At 41.7% G+C, this 14,648-nt stretch overlaps 1 protein-coding gene across 4 annotated transcripts in view; it reads left to right on the top strand.

Moving 5' to 3' along the window:
- rfx2 (regulatory factor X, 2 (influences HLA class II expression)) overlaps positions 1-14,648 on the top strand; it is a 221,387-nt gene that overhangs the window by 77,089 nt on the left and 129,650 nt on the right. For 3 of the 4 annotated variants that reach the window (XM_072244689.1, XM_072244688.1, XM_072244690.1), the window contains 2 exons: positions 4,586-4,663; positions 5,048-5,136. In XM_072244689.1, the coding sequence (XP_072100790.1) occupies positions 4,586-4,663; positions 5,048-5,136 (167 nt within the window). The remainder of the gene's footprint in view (positions 1-4,585; positions 4,664-5,047; positions 5,137-14,648) is intronic. The other variant, XM_072244691.1, reaches the window with a different exon arrangement.

Raw genomic sequence — 14,648 nt, forward strand, 5'->3', positions numbered from 1 at the left:
CGAATGCTCAGATGGTCAGTCAGCATATTTGGAGGAAAGAAGCAACACTGAAGTTTCAGGTTGATGACTGTTTACCAGAACTAGGGAAGTTAGAAGTCAATCTTGCTTTAAGTTTCTGCACAGGAAGAGAGGTGAAGAGAGCATAGTGAATGTCTGTTAATGGGATCAATTCCAAGGGAGACTAAATGACACGAAAGGTGACAGTTTCTGTTATGAAATGGTGGAGAAAGCTTGCTAATTACCTTTCCGTCATCTAGAGGAGATGTTAATAGGAGATGAGTGTGGAGTGGAGAAATAGTATGACCTCTGGTGAGAGAGTTACGAAGTTACCTCCTAGCCCTATGACCTCTGGGGTACATTTACTCTCTTTATTGGCCGGGCGTGACAAGGAACTGGCTTTTAGGGTATTAAAAAAAATGGGTAATTTTTCAGATCTGGGTGTAGCCTGACAGAGGGAAGTCCCAGTCTCTAAGTTAGATCAGTCTTTGCCAGCCACCACTCCTGAGGGTAGACCATTTGAGCCAGAAAATGTGTGTCATGCACAGGGTCCCTTCGCTTTTGGATAGGGAACCATTCTGAACTGCTTAGATTTCACCTTGTCTTTTCCCCTGGGATCAGAGTTGTGTGCTTTGCCCACTGCTCTACTTTCTCTACACCCATGAACGTGCAGCTAGACAGAGCTCAAATGCCATCCATGCTGATGATAGCACCATTGTAGGCAGAATCTTTGATGGTGACAAGAGGGCGTACAAGAGCAAGATGGAGTGGTGTCATAGCAACAACCTTGCACTCATTGTCAGTAAAACCAAAAAACTGAATGTAGGCTTTAGAAAGGGTAAGATGAGGAAACACACACCAATAGAGGGATCTGAAGAGGAGAGAGTGAGCAATTTCAAGTTTCTGTGTTAGAGTTATATAGGACCCTGGTCAGACCCCACTTGGAGTGCTGTGCTCTGTTCTGGTCACCTCACTTCAGGAAGGATGTGGAAACTATAGAAAGGGTGAAGAGGAGGTTTACAAGGATTTTGCCTGGATTGGGGAGCATGCCTTATGAGAACAGGTTGAGTGAACTTGGCCTTTTCTCTTTGGAGTGGCGGAGGATGAGAGGTGACCTGATAGAGGTGTATAATATGATGAGAGGCATTGATCATGTGGATAGCCAAAGGCTTTTTCCCAGGGCTGAAATGGCTAACACGAGAGGGCACAGTTTTAAGGTGCTTGGAAGTAGGTACAGAGGAGATGTCAGGGGTAAGTTTTTTATGCAGAGACTGGAGATTGCATGAAATTGGGTTGCTGGCGATGGTGGTGGAAGTTGGGGTTTTTTAAGAGACTCCTAGATGGGTACATGGAGCTTAGAAAAATAGAGGGCTGTGGGTAACCTTAGGTAATTTCTAACTAAGTACATGTTCGGTACAGCATTGTGGACTGAAGGGCCTGTATTGTGCTGTAGGTTTTCTATGTTTCTATGTCCAACATTTACAGAATAATATTGGTTGCTTAAGATAGGAAATAATAGAGAACTCCCGAAATGCCTAGCAGATCAGGCAGCATATGTGGAGGGAGAAGAACTGCATTAATGCTACAGAGTACTGACTTCTTATCAGACTAGTCAGTTCTGACATAAAATGAATAGGTTACTTCTCTGAAGTTGTTGAATTCAGAATTGATTCCTGAAGACTAAGAAGCCTGCTTGAAGAATTGGTCCTTTTCCACAGACTCAAGCTGGACATTATTAGACCAGTAAGCTGTAGGATGTCCATCATAATGGTAATGGGATGGAAAAGTACTTGAAATCTAGAACCTTTATCACCATTGCAGATCAAGAGAAATTCTACAATTGATCGTTTGTGTTCTCCATCCTTTTCCCTTCTCTGAAATGTCAAACTTATTTGATTTCTAACTTTTTCAGTTCTGATGGAAGCTTATTGACATGACTAACTTTTTTCTGCAGATGCTGCTGAGTATTTTCAGTATATTTTGTTGCTATCTCAGATTTCCAAGCACGTGCAGTTTTTTTTGGCTTTTAGAAACCTGTGCTGTTTGGCATCTGTGTTATTATTTGCTATGTACAACCAGATTTCTTGATTTGCAAGTTCCAGGCAACCCTTGATATGATGCTGACTACCACTTTCTTATGGTTGTGTACAGTACATGCTTTCATATATTTTTTAATTCAAGATAAATTACAACTTGTGACAGTTTAAAATATGAATCCTTTTTTTGGAGTAAAATTTTATTGTATATCACAAACTTAGCATAAAGATTCAAACAACAGGAATTCTGCAGATGCTGGAAATTCAAGCAACACATGAAAGTTGCTGGTGAACGCAGCAGGCCAGGCAGCATCTCTAGGAAGAAGTGCAGTCAACGTTTCAGGCTGAGACCCTTCGTCCTGAAACGTCGACTGCACCTCTTCCTAGAGATGCTGCCTGGCCTGCTGCGTTCACCAGCAACTTTTATGTGTATTGTAAGCATAAAGATTTGTAGGTTTGAACATGTAGTCATTTTAGAGAATTGGGCTTTTACATAATTTTTCCCTCTGTATTTGGAAATCAATTACGGATGTGTGCAATTTCATTTCTAATGGTCATAGTCATCCAGTCAAAACTTTTAGCTCTTGAGTTGAGTTAAGTGTATTTGTGGTTTAACATTCTAACCTTGCAGAACTCGCATTAAATTGGATTTGAAATGTTACTTAAAGTTTCAGAGCACTTTCTCACTTGTGAATTGATTCAGTAAAGAATGGTCTTGGGATTCTGTGTTATATAGCCAGAATTGCTAAATAGCAGAAAGCAGATTTGAACCTGTACTATTGACAGGCTGGTATAATAGAAATGCAAAGAGGCTTTCTGACTTCACAACAAGTGCAGAGCCAAAGTACCTCCTTAATGTGGATTTAAAAAAGACATTTATCTGAACTTGATCCTCTCAGTACATTAAGGCAACTGAACTTAATTTTACTAAGTATTGATTTGAAGCTAGAACTCTAAATGTTTCTTGTGGAATAGTACAGTGGTCCCCAACCACTGGGCCGCAGACCAGTACTGGGCCGTAAAGCATGTGCTACCGGGCAGCAAGGAAACGATATGATTTGGCGATAGGAGTCGGCTGCACCTTTCCTCGTTCCCTGTCATGGCTATTGTTGAGCTTGAATGCACGCGAGGTCATTACCCGCGTGTCATCCATGTCAGCGTGGGAAGGAGATAAACTCCTCGAGCTTGCAAGTGACGACAGGCTGAAAAGTATGTTTGACATAACATCTCTGCCGGCATCCTGGATCAAAGTCAAGGCTAAATATCCTGAGATAGCCTCAAAAGCACTGAAAACGTTGCTTCCATTTCCAGCATATCTCTGCAATGAATGCAATGAAAACTAAAATGCGGAATAGACTGGACATAAGGAACCCCCTTCGAGTATCGCTGTCTCCCATCACCCCTCGATAGGACCGTCTTGTTGCAGGAAAGTAAATATTCAGCCCAGGGCTCCCACTGATTCAGCAATATTGGTTCGTTGCAATGATTTTATATGTTCATACGGGGAAAATATGTGCTGTGTGTTTAATATCCAAACACTACTTAAAATGTTATGATGAAATTGACTTATAAGTGACTTATATAACCATATAACAATTACAGCACGGAAACAGGCCATCTCTGACCTTCTAGTCCGTGCCGAATGCTACTCTCACCTAGTCCCACCGACCTGCACTCAGCCCATTACGCTCCATTCCTTTCCTGTCCATATACCTATCCAATTTTTCTTTAAATGATAATATCGAACCTGCCTCTACCACTTCTACTGGAAGTTCGTTCAACACTTACTTCAAGCTCCCCTGTTAATTGACTTATCACTATATTCATGCGAGGAGAATATGTGCTGTGTGTTTAATATTAAATTCATTAGATAAACCCTTTTAGAAACAAAATTGAGTGTATTAGCCACTTACCACCTATATTTTGGTCATGATTCCCCCCCCCCCCCCGGAACAGAATCGCCAAAAACGATTTGTAGAAAAAAAACGGCACATACACACATGCGTACTGGTGCCCGCGCAAGGCTTCATGGTCATTGTAGTCTTTCTCAGGGTAAGCACAACGTATTTGACTTTTGACTGCTACACTTGTCTGTTGGCAACACTACCCCCCCCCACCCCCCCCCCCCCCGGTCAGCCAATCTGCAGTGCAAAAAAGGTTGGGGACCCTTGGAATAGTAGGTATAGCCAGAGGAAGTTGTAAAATGCTGGATATGAAAATTGATAGAATATTCCATGGAATGTTCAGTGTTTTGTCTTGAAAAAGGTGCGGTTAGTATGGAGATGTAGGAAGTTGATTAAGTTCTATTTAGGAAGCAGGAAATCCACTTCAGCTGTGTTGCATGTGAATTCAATAGAGCAGATGTGCTGCACCAATTGTAATGCAGATCAGTCACACCACAGAATCCCAGTGTTTGATTGGGACGAGTCATTGCCAAAGACAGAAAAAATAAATCCCCATTAATCTTGCAACTAAATGACAAGTTTTACTTGCATCATCTACAAATAATTTTAAGAAGATTATAGCTTACTTTTGATCTTTGTTGCCCACAGCAGATGGTGGTCCAGGCAACAGGCTCTGCTCAGAAAGGAGGCCAGGTAGAGCAGCTTCAGGTTCAGAGCTTACAGCAGGTAAGAAAGGGCTATCAACCTACAGGTATGACCAAATCTAATTAGCTTAGTCTTCATACTAACTTGTGGTTCTTTTCCAGGACCTTTAGTGCAGAAATAAAATACAATTTTAAGTTGCTTAGTGGTATAAAGTTTTGTCTGACTGGTTTAATAATGACTCTCTGGTTATCTAAATCTAAATGAATTTTGATGGGAAGAGATTACTAGATGTCCTCTGACTCTATTCTTCAGGTGTGATCTGGATCTCTTGTGGGAATTGCATGAAAAGGATGGGGTGGGGGGAAAAAAAGATGCCTAAAATCAGCTTGACCTGAAAATTACTTTAGCTTGAGAAGACTGCAAAACTCATTCTGAGCTTAGTTAATATTTTCTATTTGCTTTTAGGTCCAGCAGGTGCAGTCTGTTCAACACGTTTATCCATCACAAGTTCAATATGTGGAAGGAGGGGATGCAGTCTATGCAAATGGGACCATGTGAGTGATTTAAAATACGATTGACCCTGCATTGCTCATCATGACAGTTCTATCCTTAAAATCTCAAATCTCATTTCCTTCCCTGTGCCTGCTCTATTTAAAATATCTTGCAGCTGGGGTAATGCTCACAGCACTTGTTAAATTTAGAATTTGACAATAAAATGGCCATTAAAAGCAAATGCAGGATAAATAATAACCATTTTGTCCACTTGTACTATACTTCTCTAATACAGGATATTTGTTACCTGCCATTTATCTTTCTTAAATGTTTCCATCCAATTATTCCTTAGCCTTTTCACTTCCAGGAATGGAGCACTGGCTTACCTAGTTCATTCATAACCAGGTTATCACAGGTCAGTTCATATTTTTCTTCGTTTCCAAATGAGGGCTTATCACAGGTTGATATGATTACCCCTGGTCTTAATACCAGTCTTCGAAATGTCATTGGGAGAGAATTTTGGAGATGATGATCATAATTCTGCAAAATTTTTAATTAGTTATATAAAGAGGGCTATATGAGGCTGACTTTAATATTATAAAAGAGAATCAGACATGTGTTTACATGTAAACCTACAACAACAGGTGGAAGTCATTTAAATGCAAATAGTGAGAGTTCTGAACCAAGGGTGAAAGGTAAGGGTAGCAAATTCATGGAAACCTAGATTTTAAGGAGTAGCAAGAAATGGATGAAGAAACAAAAGGAAGCATGTGGCAGGTACGTAAAACTGAGGACTGGGGAAGATGATAAGCAGTAAAGAAAGTGCAGGGGCTAATTTAAAAAAAATATGGAGGGCAAAGAGGACCCAGTGCAAGCCAACGGATAGCAGGAAGGAAAATCACAAGGTACTTTATAAATGTATTGAGTACAAGTAGGTAATTGGGAAAATTCTATGGTCCACAACTGTAGCTTTTTAAAAAAAAAAAAAATGCTATTTGATTCTCGATCATTTTTTCAATTGTAATTACTGAGTGAAAATAAACAGAAGGACCAGTTACTTTCTAACAAAAATAAAGTGCATCTTCTCATCCACAGTAGTGTCCCAGAGGTGTAAATACTGGGATAATCCACTCATTTGCCTGAGTGAGATTTGCATCTTTCATTCTTGGTTGTGTTATACAAGTTACATTATTTTGTCCAAGAGTGAATGTGGGAACTCCATATAGACAGCACCAGTTTTCCCTCACCAAGGTATGGGTTTATGGGTTAAATGGCCACAATAAATTGGAGATGTTAAATGTCGTGCTGGAAGAAAAGACCGTAAGATATAGGAACACACATCAAAGTTGCTGGTGAACGCAGCAGGCCAAGCAGCATCTGTAGGAAGAGGTGCAGTTGACGTTTCAGGCCGAGACCCTTCGTCAGGACTAACTGAAGGAAGAGTGAGTAAGGGATTTGAAAGTTGGAGGGGGAGGGGGAGATCCAAAATGACAGGAGAAGACAGGAGGAGGAGGGATAGAGCCAAGAGCTGGACAGGTGATAGGCAAAAGGGGATACGAGAGGATCATGGGACAGGAGGTCCGGGAAGAAAGACAAGGGGGGGGGGGGACCCAGAGGATGGGCAAGAGGTATATTCAGAGGGAGAAAAAGGAGAGTGAGAGAAAGAATGTGTGCATAAAAATGAGTAACAGATGGGGTATGAGGGGGAGGTGGGGCCTTAGCGGAAGTTAGAGAAGTCGATGTTCATGCCATCAGGTTGGAGGCTACCCAGACGAAAGGGGCTTCCCTTCCTCCACTATCAACTCTGCTCTTAAACGCATCTCCCCCATTTCACGTACATCTGCTCTCACTCCATCCTCCCGCCACCACACTAGGAATAGGGTTCCCCTGGTCCTCACCTACCACCCCACCAGCCTCCGGGTCCAACATATTATTCTCCGTAACTTCCGCCACCTCCAACAGGATCCCACCACTAAGCACATCTTTCCCTCCCCGCCTCTCTCTGCATTCCGCAGGGATCGCTCCCTACACAACTCCCTTGTCCATTCGTCCCCCCCATCCCTCCCCACTGATCTCCCTCCTGGCACTTATCCGTGTAAGCAGAACAAGTGCTACACATGCCCTTACACTTCCTCCCTTACCACCATTCAGGGCCCAAACAGTCCTTCCAGGTGAGGCAACACTTCACCTGTGAGTCGACTGGGGTGATATACTGCGTCCGGTGCTCCCGATGTGGCCTTTTATATATTGGCGAGACCCGACGCAGACTGGGAGACCGCTTTGCTGAACATCTACGCTCTGTCCGCCAGAGAAAGCAGGATCTCCCAGTGGCCACACATTTTAATTCCACATCCCATTCCCATTCTGACATGTCTATCCACGGCTTCCTCTACTGTAAAGATGAAGCCACACTCAGGTTGGAGGAACAACACCTTATATTCCGTCTGGGTAGCCTCCAACCTGATGGCATGAACATCGACTTCTCTAACTTCCGCTAAGGCCCCACATCCCCCTCGTACCCCATCTGTTACTCATTTTTATGCACACATTCTTTCTCTCACTCTCCTTTTTCTCCCTCTGTCCCTCTGAATATACCTCTTGCCCATCCTCTGGGTTCCCCCCCCCCTTGTCTTTCTTCCCAGACCTCCTGTCCCATGATCCTCTCGTATCCCCTTTTGCCTATCACCTGTCCAGCTCTTGGCTCTATCCCTCCTCCTCCTGTCTTCTCCTATCATTTTGGATCTCCCCTTCCCCCTCCAACTTTCAAATCCCTTACTCACTCTTCCTTCAGTTAGCCCTGACGAAGGGTCTCGGCCTGAAACGTCAACTGCACCTCTTCCTACAGATGCTGCTTGGCCTGCTGCGTTCACCAGCAACTTTGATGTGTGTTGCTTGAATTTCCAGCATCTGCAGAATTCCTGTTGTTTGCGTAAGATATAGGAGCAGAATTGGGTCATTCAGCCTATTGAGTCTGCTCCACCATTCCATCATGGCTGATTTATTATCCCTTTCAACCCCATTCTCCCATTTTCCTACCTTCTCCCCATTACCTTCCACGCCCTGGCTAATCAAGAGCCCATCAATCTCCACTTAAATATACCCACTGACTTGGCCTCCACAGCTGTCTGTGGCAATGAATTCCGCAGATTCATAACCCTCTGGCTAAAGAAATTCCTCCTTATCTGTTTTAAATGGACGTCCCTCTATTTTGAGGCTGTCCTCTCTGGTCCCAGATTCCCCCATTACAGGAAACATCCTCTCCACATCTTCTTTATCTAGGCTTTTCAGTAGGTTTCAATGAGAATCTTACCCCGCACACCCCCCCCCCCCAACCATTCTTCTAAACTTCAGTGAATACGAGTCCAGAACAGTCAAATGCTTCCTTGCTCTTGCAGTTTAGTCTTCTCAATGAATGGTGACCTTGTATTTGCCTTCCTTACCACCGACTCAACTTGCAAGTTAACCTTTAGGGAATCCTGCATCAGGATTCTCAAGTCCCTTTGCACTTCATATTTTTGAATTTTCTCTCCATTTAGAAAATGGTTCACGCTTTTATTCCTTCTGCCATAGTGCATGACTATATGCTTCTCTAAACTATATTCAATCTGCCACTTCTTCGTACATTCTCTCAATCTGTCTAAGTACTTCTGCAGACTGGCCGCGTTCTCAAAACTTGTCCTTCCCCCTATCTTCGTATTGTCCGTAAACTTGGCCACAAAGCCATCAATTTTGTCATCTAAATGATTAACTTACAACGTGAAAAGAAGCAGTCCCAACACTGATCCCTGTGAAACATTAGTGGTCACTGGTAGCCAGCCACAAAAGGCCCACTTTACTCCTGTATTGTTGAATCAGGTTCGCAGGTCTGGCAAGTGAGACAGAAAACACTGACTGTGAATAAGTATATTACTCATTTATTTACAAACAGTAAAAATTCAATCAAACATTCATGTTCCCTGAGTTACAGATGCTACAAAGCTGAATATTCAACAAGCATACATTCAGCAAACATACTTAGCTAAAGTCGCACGCAGAGCACACTTTCCACTACTCACTATTGAAGTATTAAAAGGTATTTGTGCTTTCTCACCCCCTTGTTTAAACTTTAGTTACTATGTTTGTTTCAATAAGTTTAATTTCTTCTGCACGATATTACTTTTCTTTGTTTCACTTTTTGTTATCCATTTAGCCTTGTACAGTCGGATGGAATATTTGTATTTGTGTCATGAACTTTGTATACTTGTTGTCTTCCAACAGTGTTTTATAAGCTCCTTTTGTGCCACGGTAGTTAGTACCAAGTTGTATGCAAGATTCAATCTTGGATCTGACATTAATTTCTTGTAAAACAAGAATAAATTCCATTATTTATCTCTCAGTACAGGAAATTTCAACCAATATTAACATCATATTCCCAGTGGCTGTACTTTAACTATAATAAGCCCTTGCTAAATTTCATATATGAGCAGCAGGTACACAGTGTGAAATGAATATCCAGTGGCCTGCTTTTTTTAAATTATAACTGCTAAATAAGTGTCATCTTTGGAACAGTAAAATCAAAACCATCATCAAGAATTTGTTTAGAATTATTTTTGACTGACTGTGAAGAATTTTTTGATTATTTTTCCATGAACAATACAAATTAAATTAAAATTGTATTACAAGTATCTTCAACTTTTAGATGTGTCTCCTTTCTTTTCAGTTCCATCTTAGAGCTCTATTTTGCATTTACTGGCTCACTGAAATGTTGGTTTACCCAGTAAAGTATCTCCAAAGTTAAACCAAAGCAAGCACGTGCCCAACAGTTCAACTTTAATTGTGATAGGTCCTTGCTAGGTGATATATGAGCAGTAGGCACAGAGTGACATAAATATCCAGTGGCCTGCTTTCTATTTAACCTGTAACTGATAACTATCATCTTAGGAACAGTAAATACTATGTTTTGGTGTATAGATAGGGTAACTGCAGCAGGCTTTTTCCGCTAGAGATTGTTGGTTAAGGGTGAAAGGTAAAAAGTTTCAGGGGAACATGAGGGGAAACATCTTCACTCAGAGGGTCATGAGAGTGTAGAACAAGTTGTGAGCGCACATGGTGCATGCGAGCTTGATTTCAATGTTTAAAAAATTTTCAAAAGGTACATGTATGGTAGAGGTATGGAAGGCTGTGGTCCAGGTGCAGTTTAAATGGTTTGGCATGGACTAGATAGGCTGAAGGGCCTGTTTCTGTGCTGTACTTTTCTTTGACTATGACTACGCATCTAAGAAACATACCTGATCAATGCTCTTAATTGCTTCCTCCTAAAATTATCCTACAGTATTAAATTGAGGATATAATCATATGGTAAACTTCATAAATAAATATATTCCTTATGTACTTTGGATTTTCATTCTATTATGAAAAATTCAGTTAGGCTTTCACTTAGCGCTACTAGTGCTTAGAACTGGGCATATGGAGAAGTTTAACTCCTTTCTCACAACAATAACATTCATCATCCAGGAACAGCATCAGAAATTCCTAATTTGCCTTGATATAGCCCATTATTCAGTAGCACTAGCATTTACTAGAAGACTGCCAGTTTTAAGAACTTTTTGTGGTTGTCCCTGATATGGAAATGCCAGTGCACTTAAACAGAAAATCCTACAATATGTAGTGGATGCAGCCATTCCATCACTGGTAAACTCTTCCCCACCCTTGAGCACATTTCCTGCACACGGTGTTGCAAGAAAGCAGAACCCATCATCAAACCATCATCACCCACCGACCAGGCCATGCTCCCTTCTCACTGCTGCCGTCATGAAGAAGGTACTGGAGTCTCTCGAACCAGAGAGGATAACTTCACTCAACTTCATCACTGAACTGTTCCCACAGCTCGAGGATTCTTCATCTCAAATTTTTCTGTATTTATTGCTTATTATTCTGTATTGTATGTGCATAGTTTGTAGTCTGTTGAACATTGATTGTCCTGTTGAGTATGGTCTTCCATGGATTCTATTGGGTTTCTTGGATTTGCTGTGTATACCTGCAAGAGAATGAACCTTAAGGTTGTATATGGTGACATTTCTGTACTGTGATAATAAATTTACTTGATTTTGTTTTGTGTGTTAATTCTGGCTTTCCCAGCCAGAACTCAGGTGTTAACTCATTCAGCATTGTTTCTTGGTGGCTGCCCCAGCAGGTCCTGCATAAGGGGTAACGGTCTTTGAAGTGGAAAGAATACACTGAGGCCATCAGTATTCTATAGATTGGCAATCCTTCAGATGGCTGCCTGATAATCGAAAGTAAATTTATTATCAAAGCAAGTACAGTATTTATCAATGAGACATTGGAGCAGAATTAGGCCATTTTGGCCTATCATGTCTGCTCTGCCATTTGATCATGGCTGACCCATTTCCCTTTCAACTCCATTCTTCTGCCTTCTCCCCATAACCTTTCACACCTTGACTTATCAAGAATCTATCAACCTCCTCTTTAAATACAGTCAATGACCTGGCCTCCATAGCCATCTGTGGCAATGAATTCCACAGATTCACCATTCTGGCTAAAGAAGTTCTTCTTCATCTCTGTACTAAATAGATGTCCCTATATTCTGAGGTTGAGCCCTTTGGTCAGCACATCCTTTCCTAGATAAGTGGCCCAAAGTGAGGCCTCATCATTACATCCTTGTTTTTATATTCTAGTCTGCTAACATTGTATTTGCCTTTGTCTCTTTGCTTCTCAGATTTTGAGTTTTCTCCCTGTTTAGAAAATAGTCTGCCTGTATTTCTCCTACCCAAGTGTATGACCATATACTTTCCTGACACTATTCCATCTGACATTTCTTAACCTATCTTCCTAATCTGTCGAAGTCCTTGTGCAGTTTCTCTGCTTCCTCGGCACTAGCCACCCCTCCACCTGTCTTCATATCGTCTGCAGACTAGGCCACAAAATCATCAATTCCACCATCCAAATCATTAATGTTGAATATAAAAAGAAGCAGTCCCAATTCTGACTCCTGTGGAACACCATTAGACTCTGACAGCCAATCAGAAAAGGCTCCTTTTATTCCCACCTTTTGCCTCCTGCCAATTAGCCAATGCTCTATCTAGGCTTGTATCTGTCCTGTGATACCATAAGCTCATATCTTGCTAAGAAGCCTTGTGTGGCACCTATTCAAAGACCTTTTGAAAATTGAAGTACAGAACTGGATCTAATCCACTGATTATCCTTTGTCTATCCTGCTTATTATTTCCTCAAAAAATTCCAACAGATTTGTCAAGCAAGATTTTCCCGTAAGGAAATCATGCTGACTTTGACCTGTTTTATCATGTGCTGCCAAGTACCTGGAAACTAAAACCTTAACCATCAACTCCAACATCTTCCCAAACACTGAGATCGGACTAACTGACCTACAATTTCCTTTCTCCCTGGTGCAAGGGTCAAGGATGTCTCTGAGTGGCTTCAGGACATTCTGGAGTGGGAGGGTGAACAGCCAGTGGTCGTGGTGCACATAGGTACCAACGATATAGGTAAAAAAAATGGGATGGGGTCCTACAAGGTGAATTTAGGGAGTTAGGAGATAAACTAAAAAGTAGGACCACAAAGGTAATAACCTCTGGATTACTACCAGTGCCACATGCTAGACAGAGTAGAAATAGGATAATCCAGATGAATACGTGGCTTGAAAAATGGTGCAAGGAGGAGGGATTCAAATTTCTGGGACATTGGAACCAGTTTTGGGGGAGGTGAGACCGGTACAAACAGGACGGTCTACACCTGGGCTGGACTGGAACCAATATCCTAGGGGGAGCGTTTGTTGCTGTTGTTCAGGAGGATTTAAACTAATGTGGCAGAGGGATGGGAACAAGTGCAGAGAGACAGAGGGGTGTAAAATGAGGGTAGAAGCAAAAAGTAGTAAGGTGAAAAGTAAAAGTGGCAGGCCGGCAAATCCAGGGCAAAAATCAAAAAGGGCCACTTTTCAACATAATTGTTTAAGGGCTAAGAGTGTTGTAAAAGCAAGCCTGAAGGCTTTGTGTGTCAATGCAAGGAGCGTTTGTAACAAGGTGGATGAAGTGAATGTGCAGATAGTTATTAATGAATATGATATAGTTGGGATCACAGAGACATGACTTCAGGGTGACCAATGATGGGAGCTCAACATCCAGGGATATTCAATATTCAGGAGGGATAGACATGAAAGAAAAGGAGATGGGGTAGCATTGCTGGTTAGAGAGGAGATTAATGCAATAGGAAGGAAGGACATTAGCTGGGAGGATGTGGAATCGATATGGGTAGAGCTGCATAACATTGAAGGGGCAGAAAACGCTGGTGGGAGTTGTGTACAGGCCACCTAACAGTAGTAGCGAGGTTGGGGATGGCATTAAACAGGAAATTAGAAATGCGTGCAATAAAGGAACAGCAGTTATAATGGGTGACTTCAATCTACATATAGATTGGGTGAACCAAATTGGTAAGGGTGCTGAGGAAGAGGATTTCTTGGAATGTATGCGGGATGGTTTTTTGAACCAACGTGTTGGAGAGCAGGCTATTCTAGACTGGGTATTGAGCAATGAGGAAGGGCTAATTAGCAATCTTGTTGTGAGAGGCCCCTTGGGTAAGAGTGACCATAATATGGTGGAATTCTTCATTAAAATGGAGAGTGATACAGTTAATTCAGGTTCTGAACTCAACTCAAAGAAGGGTATCTTCAGTTTGGCAAAAGAATAAACCAGGGAATGTAGTGCACCTGTGGCTGACAAGGGAAATTAGAGATAGTATCAATTCCAAAGAAGAAACATACAAATTAGCCAGAAAAAGCGGCACACCTGAGGACTGGAAGAAATTCAGAGTCCAGCAGAGGAGGACAAAGGGCTTAATTGGGAAAGGGAAAAAAGATTATGAGAGAAAGCTGGCAGGGAAAATAAAAACTGACTGTAAAAGCTTTTATAGATATGTGAAAAGAAAAAGATTGGTTAAGACAAATGTAGGTCTCTTACAGTCAGAAACAGGTGAATTGATCATGGGGAACAAGGACATGGCAGACCAATTGAATAACTACTTTGGTTCTGTCTTCACTAAGGAGGACATATATAATCTTCTGGAAATAGTCGGGGACTGAGGGAAATACATGTTAGTAGGGAAGTGGTGTTAGGTAAATAGAAGGGATTAAAGGCAGATAAATCCCCAGGGCCAGATGGTCTGCATCCCAGAGTGCTTAAGGAAGTAGCCCAAGAAATAGTGGATGCATTAGTGATAATTTTTCAAAGCTCTCTAGATTCTGGACTAGTTCCTGAGGATTGGAGGGTGGCTAATGTAACCCTGCTTTTTAAAAAAGGAGGGAGAGAGAAACTGAGAAATCATAGACCGGTTAGCCTGACATCAGTGATGGGGAAACTGCTAGAGTCAGTTATCAAAGATGTGATAACAGCATATTTGGAAAGCGGTGAAATCATCGGAGAAAGTCAGCATGGACTTGTGAAAGGAAAATCTTGTCTGACAAATCTCATAGAATTTTTTTGAGGATGCAACTAGTAGAGTGCATGGGGAGAACCAGTGGATGTGGTACATTTGGATTTTCAAAAGGCTTTTGATAAGGTCCCAC

Source organism: Mobula birostris, chromosome 26, assembly GCF_030028105.1.
Source record: "Mobula birostris isolate sMobBir1 chromosome 26, sMobBir1.hap1, whole genome shotgun sequence".
Lineage (NCBI taxonomy): Eukaryota > Metazoa > Chordata > Chondrichthyes > Myliobatiformes > Myliobatidae > Mobula > Mobula birostris.